General features: G+C 41.6%; 1 protein-coding gene across 1 annotated transcript in view; it reads left to right on the forward strand.

Moving 5' to 3' along the window:
• Nucleotides 1-12,771, forward strand: part of eepd1 (endonuclease/exonuclease/phosphatase family domain containing 1) — a 43,531-nt gene that overhangs the window by 5,882 nt on the left and 24,878 nt on the right. Inside the window, exon 2 of the mRNA XM_007558449.2 lies at nt 7,503-7,554. Coding sequence (XP_007558511.1) covers nt 7,503-7,554 — 52 coding nt within the window. The remainder of the gene's footprint in view (nt 1-7,502; nt 7,555-12,771) is intronic.

The following is a 12,771-nucleotide window of genomic DNA, read 5'->3' on the forward strand; positions in this document are numbered from 1 at the left end:
TCAGGGGCCATTTGAAGCCGTTGGACTGATTTTATGCGGTCCTCCAGCGACAATTCAAGAATTAAATTAAATAAATTAGGACAAAATTCCAAATTTTAAATTAAAATCGCTGCAAAAATGTTAGAAGCAACAGAAATCAATAAATCTTTTCCAAGCTTTCTTTTTTCCTTCTTTTGTCATGGTAACCACATTAACTCATGACTTCAACATACAGGTTGATGCAGCCAAATCTACTTTTAATTGCTGCATTAAAACTTGTCTAAACAGAGCAAGGTATGTAGACGGACATAGATCCTGTTTTATTGTTTTCTTCAGTCAAACTCAGAATAACAAGCAAACTGAAAGCTTTTCATTTAACAAGGAATCATGCAGAAATCATTTGAAGATTTAGAACTATGATCTCGTTCCTCCAAAAAAAATGTAATTACCCTATTTGTTTACTTATAGTTCATGCTTAGCTTATTGTTGTTCAAGTAAAAATAACACAACTTTTTGGTGAGTTTAGTTTTTAAAAACAATATTTTCTTGGCCCCAGAATACTTAAGGTTCACGTGGCAAACATTTTGGACTCCCCTCAGCAGTGTGTGTCAGCTGCCTGCTGTGAGGCTCCTCAGGGTGTGTCTGACATGAACCAGGGAGGACGAAGACCTGAGTTTAGATCATGGAGCAAAGACGTTACCGTCGTCTCATTAAAGCCGCCTGCTGCTGCACGGTTTTCTCTGAGAGTAGAAATATAAACCATCAAACTTTCTCTGTCTGATGGACATCCAGCAGATCCAACAGTCTGCTGCATTTCTACCACAGCCTGTGGAATCATGGAAAGTCACTCCGATATTAATGCCTTCCATCATGTCTCATCTCGTCATCAGACAGGTTTCTGCTTCAGTCATGTTACGATAAGGAGAACTGACTCCTGGGCCGTCACGCAGAGTTCTGGTTTCTGGAAATATTAGTTCTGTTTTTATTTGAATCTCCTCCACAGAGGTTCAGATCCGGCTGAACAGATGGTTTTCTGACTGGACTCACGCTGTGTACATAACACTGGTTGTGATCCGGTTGGAATGAAACTGGCCAGACTGGCTAAACATGCTGGTGTTCTGCTCACTCCCAGTCTACATGTGTGAACACACACAGTAGAGGGAAGTGCTTGTTTATTTGAAGGACACACACAGACTCACGCACGCACACACGCAGACATTTTTATTGTAAACCTGATTTTTCCTCTAGTTCCTTTGTGTTTGGGATTAGGACTTTAATTTTTTTACCTATCAGATTGTGTTGGACTCATCGCCTTTAAAATGACTCGTGATGCATAAATGATGAAGGTGGATATTATGATGAGCATTATTGCTCATCTGTCGGCTTCACATTCATGATGTTCTGCATCAGAGAATCCAGAACTTTCCTGTTGGACTAGAATCTGACTGTAGTAGTCACCAAAGGTCACCAAAGGTCACTGAAAGTCACTGAACTCATCATCATGTTCAAGAAAGCAGCATAACCAACTGGAAGGAACCATCAGGAGAGGGTTCTACTGGGGTCATAATGTCAGTGACTCAGATTGCTTGTAGGGGTGAAATTATGCTGAGTCGGGACCAAGGGGCCCAAAGTGTTGCAATATCCTCCAAACCATGACAGCACCACTTGAACCATCAATCCATGCTTTCATGTTGTTCACACCAAATTTGAGCTTTCTCTAATTTTGACGTTCAGAGATGATGTTCTGCGTACCTTAGTAGTTATTAGTGTTTACTGGAATAAAGTTCACCTTTCTGTCATCGTAAACATTCTTCTCTGACCACAGAAACCCATGACACATTTTTGACCATGCGGCGTTCTGCCCTCTGTTTCATTTTTTCCCACAATTCCCTGTGAGCCTGTGTGTGAAATTCCCAGGATATCTGCAGTTTGTGAAATACTCACATTCTGTCTCTTGCCCATGCTGATGTGCAGCTTAACCTTCAGCAGATTGGAGTTTTTTTTATCATGTCTAGATGCTGAAAAACATGGACGTGTACCCTATAAATTGCCATATGAATTTATGATTAACTTTCTGATTCCATAACTCATTTTCTACAGGGTATCACAAACATTTGACCTACCAAATAGTCCTGTGTTTGTTTGCTCTCTGTTTTTCCAAAGATGCTGTAAAACCTTGTGAGCTTGTCTGAAGTAAACCAGTAATCCCAGTTTGTCCGTTCCAGATTGAGTTAGCCAGTTGGGAGTGTTTAGAGAAGTGTCCGACTTGAGGTTCTATTTTCAGGCTGTAGCTCTGGCCTGACCCATCTATGGTTGCTGTAAAGCTGCTGTAAAGCTCTTACATGTTTCCCTGAACACAGAGGCAGTGAAGTGGAAGGGAGCTCAGTCTGTCCGGGTTCAGCCTGCAGTGTGTGTTCCTGCAGTCCCACTGTTTGGTGGCGAGTACAGCATTACCTGCAAATTAATTTAATCTGATAGGAACACAAAGGCTCCTATCAGAGGTTTACAATGGCACAACTGGGCTGAACTTCCAATAATTAATGAGCTAAAAATTTCTCCTAGTATGTGTATAAGGTTATACATGTGTCAGGATGCACTGATTGCAGTTTTCTGACCGATCTCGATCTCTAAAAAGCCTGAAGTACTGATTCTGATTTTGGCCAAAACTGATTTTCTTTTTGTCTGAAAAGTGGCTGCATGGTGACAGAGTCACTAAGCTGTCCACAGGGGGGTGACTGGTGTTAGCCGCATCGGTGCAGACATCACCTGGTGTCAGTCAGTCCTCTCTCACAGGTAGAGAAGATCAGCCAATTACAGATCTGCCAAAACTTCTGCTGATCTGAAGAGAAACTATGTCAGAAAGGCTTTTTACTCTGTAAGGAAAACAGTTTCCAGTTTCCTACAGAGCAGTTATTTGTATATGTTGAGCAGTCAATATAATAATTAACCAGTAACAGTCCTAAGAGGAGTTGAGCTTTGACCCAGCTCAGTGACCAGTGTGCGGGGTTACACTGGTCACACTGAAATGAGTGTGTCTTTCAGGACACACTCATCTCTTCTCTACTGTCTGACCGTGACATCTGCTTCGCTCTTCCTGAACGCTGAGCTACAGGATTGTGGGAGAGTTAAAAAATAAAACGTTAGGTGGGATACGCCCAGGATGGGTCACCTGGGTCGTCTGTCTCAGATCTTTCTTTGAATTTTTATCTACAACCAGGTTTGTCTTTTGTGTGCTTGAGCCAGGCGCTGTGCAGATCTGAACATAGAAGCAGCTACTTTCCAAATTAACCTTGATTCCATGTTGGACAATCAAAGCTGAACGTGTTGGCCCTTTGGACTGTAGATACCAAGGAAGCATTGATTATTCTACCTGCAGGTCACTTTACAGTTTAACTGTAAACTCATCAAACCAGGGGCGCCCAAAGTGAGTCCTGGAGGGCCGGCACCCTGCATGTTTTAGTTCTCTCCCTGGTTTAATGACGGCTCATTAGAAGAACAAGAAGGTTGTTATTAACACCATTGAGAGAATGAAAACATGCAGGACGCCGGCCCAATTTTAAGGCACTAAATTACAAAGTCAGGTTTCTTTTAAGTCATGATTGATATTTGTAGCATTTTTACAACAACTGAAGGTAACATAGTTACTTGATTGTACTATAAGGAGACCATGTCTAACCCTAAAGCTAACATGAAGTCAATTCACAGCTTTGTCCCAAACCGAACTCCTAACTCAAAGCAGCACTGCTTCTTATGGATCCTGGACTTTGGGCCCCACAAGAAGCAGGGTGTCCCCACAATGTAGTATTTGTTGGAAAAATTGTCCTTGAAATGTGTCAAATACAAGGACACACACATGCACACGCGCACACACACACACACACACGCACACACACACACACACATGTTTGTGTTGCTATCTTTGTGGGGACTTTCCATTGACTTCCATTCATTTCTACAGCCTAAACCTTACCTTTACCCTTTTCCTATTCATACCTTAGCCCTAACTCTGACCCCTGACCCAAAAACAGGGTTTCCCCTTGTGGGGACCAGGCTCCGGTCCCCACAAGGAGCAATTGGTCCCCACAGCGTAGTATATGTCAGGAAAATCGTCCCCACAAGGTATTACAAACAAACGCACGCGCACATACACACACACACACACACACATCATTTCTCCCCTTCTGTGCCCAAGGCAGAAGTGTGATGAACAGACAGCTGGCATCCTGGTCGCTCTGACAAAATGAGAAAATGAAGAGAAAATGTGAAAAATGATTTTCTGTAGCAGAGGCAGGGAGGATGGACAGAGATGATGGACAGATGGATGGAGCTGGATGCAGGACACAGCTGGAGGGAAACCTGTTAGAAGCTGCAGAAGACCTGAGACTGGGATGGAGCTTCACCTTCATCCAGGCAGGGCTGCAATGGAATGGTTTTCAAAGCATATTTAGGTGTATGAAGGCCTAGTCAAAGTACTGACATAAATCCAATTGATTTTTTCTTTTGGGATGGACTGATCTGCTTTTTGCCCTTCCGATACCAATACCGATATCTGAGGTCTACTAGCGATCTGATAATGATATAGAAAAACAGATGAATTGACTTTAAACATTTAGTTGTCTAAACAGACATAAATGTACTAAGTTACAAATGTATTTGATAACTCTATACCAGTACAGAACACTTAAATCCACCAATAGCTTCACAAGCTTGGTCAAACATGTAAAAGCAACATCTTTAATTTGTTCAGTCAGTGAGTATAACAGGCAATATAAAATAAATAAAGAAACTTAACCTGACTAAATCAACAAGTTGACTACCTTAGTCAAACATGTAAAAATAAACTGTAACAAACCTTCTTTCAAATGGTTCAGAAAATGCAATTAGAAATTCTAAATATAATGTAAGATAAATAGTAAAGTATGATGTTGCTCAAAGCATAACATTAGACTAAATAGATCTGCCCTCTTGGATCAGGCACATTGTTACTGATACCTGATCTAGGATGTTTTTTCAGCATTGCAACCGATACAGATATTAATATATATCGGAGCATCTCTAATTTGCTCTAATATCTTATATACAACTATTAAAATGGATATTTGTATCATTATTTATAATTATTTTCCAAATAACATATTGGAAATCTTTCGGTCCTACTTTTCAAATTGTCATGTTAGAAAACAGATTGTAACCAAACAAGCAGCCAATAAAAACAGCAACTCAGAAACCAACGAGAAGGCATGGAGACAGTTAACACTTATTGCAACTAATCTAACCTCTCTGCTGCTCCACATGTAGATGCTGACTAACATCAACATTAATGCCTCACATAAACATCTTAGTTCAACTAAACATGTACAAGACAGAGCAATGGACCTGCATTCAGGCTGCGGAGCAACCTCAGTGTATGAAATATAAGGTTGGTGAGATAACAAGGAGACTTTACTACTGCCTGTCACTGTAGTAACTTCAAACACTCTTATAAAGAAGCATTACTGTTGGCTGAGGGTCAAAGACTGACCTGATGTAGCCGTGCTTCATCAACACACCTCCACCTTGTCCAGAGGTCAACAGAATGAGCTGTGTCTGAAGGGAAAAAAATCTGACCCAACTCATACTCTGACCCAGAGTATAGTCAAAATAAAAAAAACTTAAAATGAACATGAACATAGTCAAGCGCAAGCAATACACACACACACAAACACACGCATACACACACACACACACACACGCACACACGCACACGCATGCATGCATGCACCACGCACGTACACACGCATGCACACACATACACACACGCGCGCACACACAGAATTTTATTACATGTAACTGCTCTGTTATTTCCTGAAATTGAGAGTTTTTGTCAGGACTTTAAGTGATTCTGATGCAGAAGAGGATCTAGGAAAGAGGAACAACTCCATGTGAGTCTGAAGCTGAAACCTGTGAACTTCTCATCAGATTAGTGTGTGCTGTCAGGGCCAGCGCGGCCCAGCAGGTGCCTGCACAGAACCCAGCAGCTCATCTAGTTGCTTATGCAACCTTGTGTTTGTCCTCAGGCTTGCTGTAATCTGACATGTACTGAAGCAGACATTTGATTTGACTTTATAGCTCTGTGTTTATGTCTCTGCAGCACCAACAGATATGAGAAATAATTTGTGTTGTCAGACCGACACTGAAGATAAATCTACTTCCTGTTGGTATTTCATGTAATCACAAGATTTGTGTGTGTGGTGTGTGTAGGTGTGTGTGCCTGTGTGCATGCGTGTGCTTGTGTGTGTTACAAGGTTTATGCCAGCAGCTGATTTACAGCTGACTCATTCACATCAGTGTGTTCCTAGAATACAGCAGGTCACCTGATTGAAGTTGAGAGTCTGACAGATAAAACGATCAGTGTGGTGTTTAGTTGTGTGTGTTTTATGGTTTGGGTCTGACCCAGCCTCAGCCGAACTGAAGCAGGAAGCAGTCTGCAGGAACGTCTGTCTGTCTGCTGCAACAGGAGAAACATAATGACATTCTGATTCATTCTACCAGGTTTGGTCTCTGAGTATGAGTGGAGCCACTGGGCCAAGTTACATGTGTGTGTTTGTTTGTGTGTGTGTGTGTGTGTGTGTGTGTACAGTCGTAACAGAAGCTAAGCTATGCTAGTTATTAGGGGCTGCATTTCACCAAGAGAACAGACCCTTATGTAACCTGATTTTTTGATTTCAGATTAGATGCTGAGAGGTGAACGCAGTTCAGTCATCATCTCCTTGTGCAACCAACTCAGTTCCACTGTGTTGCAATGCTGTAGATCCACCAGACATTTACTGCTGCTGCTGCATGAACTGTGCATGCTGGGCTGTGTAAACAGCTTCCAGAACTGCAGAAGAACGAAAATATTAGATTCCCACTTTATCTCATTTTTATCCTCATCTTTAAATGCAGTTGTTGAGAAAGTCAGAGCAAACGACTCACAGAGGAATGCTTCTCCCTTCATGTCAAATTGCTTCACAAAGCACTTCCTCTCTTCACGGCTGAATGGAGTTAGAGGAAAAGATCCAGGGCCACTCAGAAATTGACTGCTTTTTATTGTGCTGACCATTGATTTGGAAAATGAGTTGGAATGAAAACAGATAAAGGTTTATTGGGCTGTAAACTCCCTTCTCCTGCAGTCCAATAACACGTCTGCACCTTTAATTTAGGACTCTCCCCTGTTGTGCAACAACAGGCCTGGCTTGGCTATGAGTATTTAATAATAAATGCCAGACATGGTTAATAAATTTAGTAATTTTTATCAGAATAATCAAGTTTGGATGCCAGCAGATTATCAGAAAGAAGAGAAATAATTTCAGTCTCAGTTAATTAGTTATGAAACCTTCATGAGGTTTAGGTAGGGTTATGAAATAATGATATCTGATATTAATATTAACATTATATATAAACCGATCTCACCATTGAATTTATAGAAACCAGTGACTGCTGGATAAAATATTATGTGTGATTTATGCTAATATTACACTATATGAATGTTTCTCTCATTCCAGGATCAAGATCTTGGCGGTGCAGGACCTGGTGGAGCGGGAGGCCCTGGATAAGGTGCGGTCAGCCGAGGTCCAAATGGTTTAACTGGAGATGACTGGTGTGAATGGGATGAACTCCTTTACTTCCTTTATTGCTGTTTAGCTGTTTGTCACAAGTGAAGCACAGACTAACAGAGAAAAACATCTTCATTATGAACCTGGACTGTTTTTCAGATTAGCTAACAGCTTCATCCAGATTTAGTTCAGTTCAATTCAGAAATACTTTATTTTCATCTTAAACAAATGCAAATAGCAGAGATGATATTCTTTGCTATCAACCAAGTGTCTTCAAAGTGGATGGTGATGCTGTGGGATGGAAGGATCTCCACTAGCAGTCAGTTTTGCAGCTAATCTAAAAAAATCTCTAGCTGAAGGCTGTTGCTGTATGAAGACATGCTAACAGTGCAGTATCCATGGTAATGTGTCCTGGATGACTCCACCAGTTAGCAGCTCTGCTGATCCACCTCACACATCAAACTGCTCATTCAGGTTGTGGAGGCTGTGGTTCCCAATCACAGCTCCCCTGTAACCCAGCCAGCCACTATAGAATCCTCAGAGGCAGCCTTGCCATTACACCATCCCAGAAGATTGTGAGCCCCCTCTTCCCTGCTGGAGGCCTGTCTCCCATGGCAACTCCAGAGTAGCATGTCCAGCTCTCCCACAGTTGATTCCAGACCCCAAGCTGTGTGTGGAGGTGAGTCCTGTTATTTGGTAGCTGGTACCAACCTCACACACCAGCGCTGGCAGGTTGTGCTGTTGTGTGTTGCCATGCCAATGCTCCCAGCCTCACCAGGAGCTGGTGGGCCCTCATGGAGGGGCCTTCCTGTGGGAGCCAGAGCGCCCCCATCAGACCTGACTTCCCTCTGGGTCAGATTCAGGTTTTCTTTACATTTGTTCCATCTTGCTCCAAATCTCTTCCAGACTCCATCAAATCATTTGTGGTGAGAAAACGTCAAGGCTGAAGACTCAACGTTTTCTGTCTGCTCAGACAGACAACCAGAGAACATACACAGACAAACACAATCACTAATATTTGGAGAATCTTCTCTAGTCACATCATTCTCTCCAATTATGGAATAAATATGTAGGTCATCTGCATTAATGAACAAATGTTGCTGCCTCCATAAAATGTTGAGAGCTTAAAAGGCCAATTTTAGCAGCATCACATGTCCGTTCTAAGCCTTCCCACACACACACACACATACACGCATGCACACACATCGCACTCTGGTAATGTCACTCTGTGCTAGACACTCGGTGTAACCTTGGCTGAGAAATGAGTGCTGTGTGTGAGGGAAGTAGGTCAGCAGCGGTGTGGGATGAGAGCGAGGCGGTGCAGAGATGGACAAGCTTCAGCTCACGACGTTTTGCCTCCACCAGCCTCCACCGCTGCTGTTTTTAATGTCTGGCTGCATGAGAAGCACAGATTATATTCAGAAAAACAAGTTGTTTCTTTCTGCTTATCAGTTAGTTTTATGGAAAGTCTTTAAAAGAAAACTACTTTGTTTTCCATTTTGTCCATTTACTATGGTGAATGGACAAACTGTAGCAGTAAAACACTGCACACTGTTGCTGCCATATTAAATGAGTTGTCAATAACAATAGAAAAAGTGCCTTATAATTATAATTTATTGTATGTCCTGATGCTCATTATGAATATATAACTGTGCCATTGTATCTATTTTTGTTGAGATGAGTCACACACACAGTGTGTGTGTTTGCTATGGATTGTTGTCATCTCTCTGCTTGGTTGCTCAGGAAGCTTCTGTCTGTGGTTGGGTGTTTTCCTCATTATTACTCATACTGAAAAATAGTATGAGAGTATAGCATTAGTTATGCTGACACAGCAGCATAACTAATGTAATTAGTGGATAAACAAACAAACACACACAAGCCACTCCAGTTGTGTACCACCACAGCTCATGTTCATGTTTGGCCACTGAACGTTGTGAAGAAGGACAAACAATGACAACGAGTCCGAACCAAGGCAACACAGAACAATTCATTTGGGTCAATGACTGCACCGTTGTCTTCTTGTGAACTTCCACAAGCTAATTCTTTGTTCTCACAAGAAAACAAGAACTGTGATCTGATGGAATATTTTTCAGCATTCATCAGGATTGCTGGTTCTTTCGTTCATCGGTGGGGATCCAAACAAGTCCTGCTACCCAAATCTAACCCCTTCGTTTCCTCCATCAATAGAAATGCTTAAAGATCCAGATGTTGCTACCAAGACAGAGAGCAGTGATATTTGCTCAGCTTAGATCACTGACTGGCTGGAACAGAACTGGATGTGTCTGGTTCACATCCAGTTCTGTTAAATTAGAGCACTAAAAACAAACTGTGATATTAAAAGCTTCATTCTCAGGAAGCCTTTTTAATCTTTTCAACAAAATCTAGTTGAGACATTTAAAAGGATAAGGTTTATGTGATTACCCTCTCTGGTTTGGAGTTAGTGCTGGTTAACTCATGGAGAGATGATACAGTATTAGCATATTTGCTTTATCACAGCCCATGGAAGTTAGAAATTCAGTTGGGTAGGTCAGAAAAATACCCAGGAATGCCCCTTCAATTGAAATTCATCTTGAAATCTTCAAGGCTCCACCCCAAAATCCAACATGGCTTCCTTCTTTCATAAAATGTTTTGGTAGCTTATGTATCTTATGTATCACATGGAATCAGAGAAGCAGTTCAATCTGCATAACAGCTAGTTTTATAAGTATAGAATCCAGATAAAGAAGGTCGCTGTTTTGTGATGCTAACAGTTGTTAGCTTTATTAGCGGCCAGAGGAATCAGCAAATCCTGCTAATTTTCTGCTGTCTACCTGAAACCCTGTGAAAGTGACTTATTAGACTTCCAACTTAAGAGTTAAACAGAACTAGTCACTGGTTCAATGCTTTTAATATCTCTGTCTTTTCACCAGTCATATAAATCAACCATAAATAGCTGGGCTCCAGAGTAAGACATGAACCTGGCCCAGTCCAGTCCAATCCAATCCAGTCCAGTCCAATCCAATCCAATCCAATCCAATCCAGTCCAGTCTGGTCCAGCCCAGTCCAGTCCAGTCCAATCCAGTCCAGTCCAATCCAATCCAGTCCAGTCTGGTCCAGTCCAGTCTAGTCCAGCCCAGTCCAGTCCAGTCCAGGTCTCACAGTAAAACATCCTGGGACTGCTGGGCTGCCTGCCAGGATGCTGGCTCCATGCTTTGTGTGCACTTTACAACACTCAGAGTGAATTATGAGGCTGTTTTGTGTTTTAGCAAAATAATACTTGTAAGTGGTTCACCTTTCTGTTCCCGACAGGCTCAATGGCCCCTGGAGATGATGCCTGAGGGAAAATCCTGTTTCAGGTTTCCACCTCCTGGGAACTGAAAATTGCTCTGTCATCGGTTTTATTACTTCCGCTGTGACAGCTGAGTGAACACAGAGTTCTGCTCATCTAGCCAAAGTTCTGTGCTGCTGGACAGAACTGCCTTTTGGATCAAATAATTCCAACCTAACATGATCCTCTGTTTTCTATCTAAGAAGTGAATGAAGCTAATTTTAACTGGCTCCTGTTACCTTTAGATTAGGTAGACAAAGCCTGGACAAGATTAAATGACAAACATTTAAAGAGACACACCCATTCATGCAAAGGTTACTTAAAACCAGGATTGTGTTGTGACAAATGAGACGGTTCATTTGTAATTAGATTTTAGCAATTTAAAGTCCAACTTTGAAGTCAGAAAAATCAACTGGCACAAAGCTGAAACTCTGCTACTAAACTCAGTTTGGTTCCTCATTAACCCAGTGTAACAGCTGCATGCAGAAAATATTGACAGCTGCAACAATATAAAGATTATTTTCATTGTTGATTGTATTTCATTAAATCCATAACACTCTGATAGTAATATATAACTTTTACAAAGTATTTTGCATCAAATGGATCAGTGCTGATCAGAGCTTCAATTGTCATATATGGACCAGTTGACAGCAAAACAGACTAAGAGATATGGAGCACAAATCATTATGATCAATGTGATAGATCACTAAACAGGCATAACATTATGACCTCTTGTCTAATTATGGGATGGTCTCCCTTTTGTTGACAAAACAGCCTCAACGCATCCTGGTATGAACTCCACACCTCCATGAAAGGGCTGTTGTACTATCTGGTGCCAGAAACCAGTAATACATCCGTTGATGGGCTCCTATGTATGAGACCCATATGTCCATCTGGACTATTGAGCCCACCTGAATATAAGCCACTCCTATCATCTGTAGGCCACACTTGTCTATAAGTGTGGCCTATATGTATGTAAGCAACTTATGTATGTAATAGTATGCTACGTACATGTTACAACATGTACGTAACATAATATGTTTCACTTTTAATAATATACTTACCGGTAGATGCCAGATGCCTTAACGTGGCTGCTTAATAAAAAAAATACAGTAGCCTACCAGGAAAAGTTCTTGGTTGGTCTTAACCTTCCTCCTGTTCACTAAAACCACTAAACCACGTGCCACACATGTTTCTCGGAGGACTTCACAGAGGAGTGTAAGTCAGGAACGGCGGAGCAGAAACACATGCAGTGTAAACCTGGGATCACACACACTCTGTCTCTCTGTCGTTGTCGCCCTCAGTGTCACTTTCACCTCAAGGCACATTCTTGTGCTGTGCTCTTCATCACCAGCAGTGCAGCCATTTGAGACTCATTGGTAAGAACCATACAATGGCCAGAATGTACAGATCAACGCGTGTGGAAAAAAATAACAGCTTATAGTATTTGCTAAGCAAAATATCCCACTTATTAACAGGTGAAAAATCAGTCTTCACTTCACCCGTCATTGGTCATAATGTTTTGCTTGACTGTTCTGATAGTGGGATGACTGGATGAGGAGCAATATATTATTTACAGTACAGTAACGGTGGGATTAATTATCTTCCTGACACAGCTTTTGGCTGTTAGAATCCTGAAAGTTGAAAGCTTCTCTGTTCATTCTGTCCACTTCAGTCTGTGTGCTGAACTTAACCTGGAGTGTTTGTTTCTGGTCTCTCAATCCAGGATCCCATATCAAGACAAAACATGTTGTTGTTGTTTATTTTTAAACAATACATAAAACAATACATCAGTTCCTCACGTGCTAGACTCATGCATTAGCTATAGCATAGATAAGCCTTCAAACAGCCTCATATTAGCCTGGGCCTTCACAGTAAGGACCCTGATGTGTGTGTGTGTGTGTGTGTGTG

This window comes from Poecilia formosa, unplaced genomic scaffold, assembly GCF_000485575.1.
Source record: "Poecilia formosa unplaced genomic scaffold, Poecilia_formosa-5.1.2 Scaffold96, whole genome shotgun sequence".
NCBI classification, from domain to species: Eukaryota; Metazoa; Chordata; class Actinopteri; order Cyprinodontiformes; family Poeciliidae; genus Poecilia; species Poecilia formosa.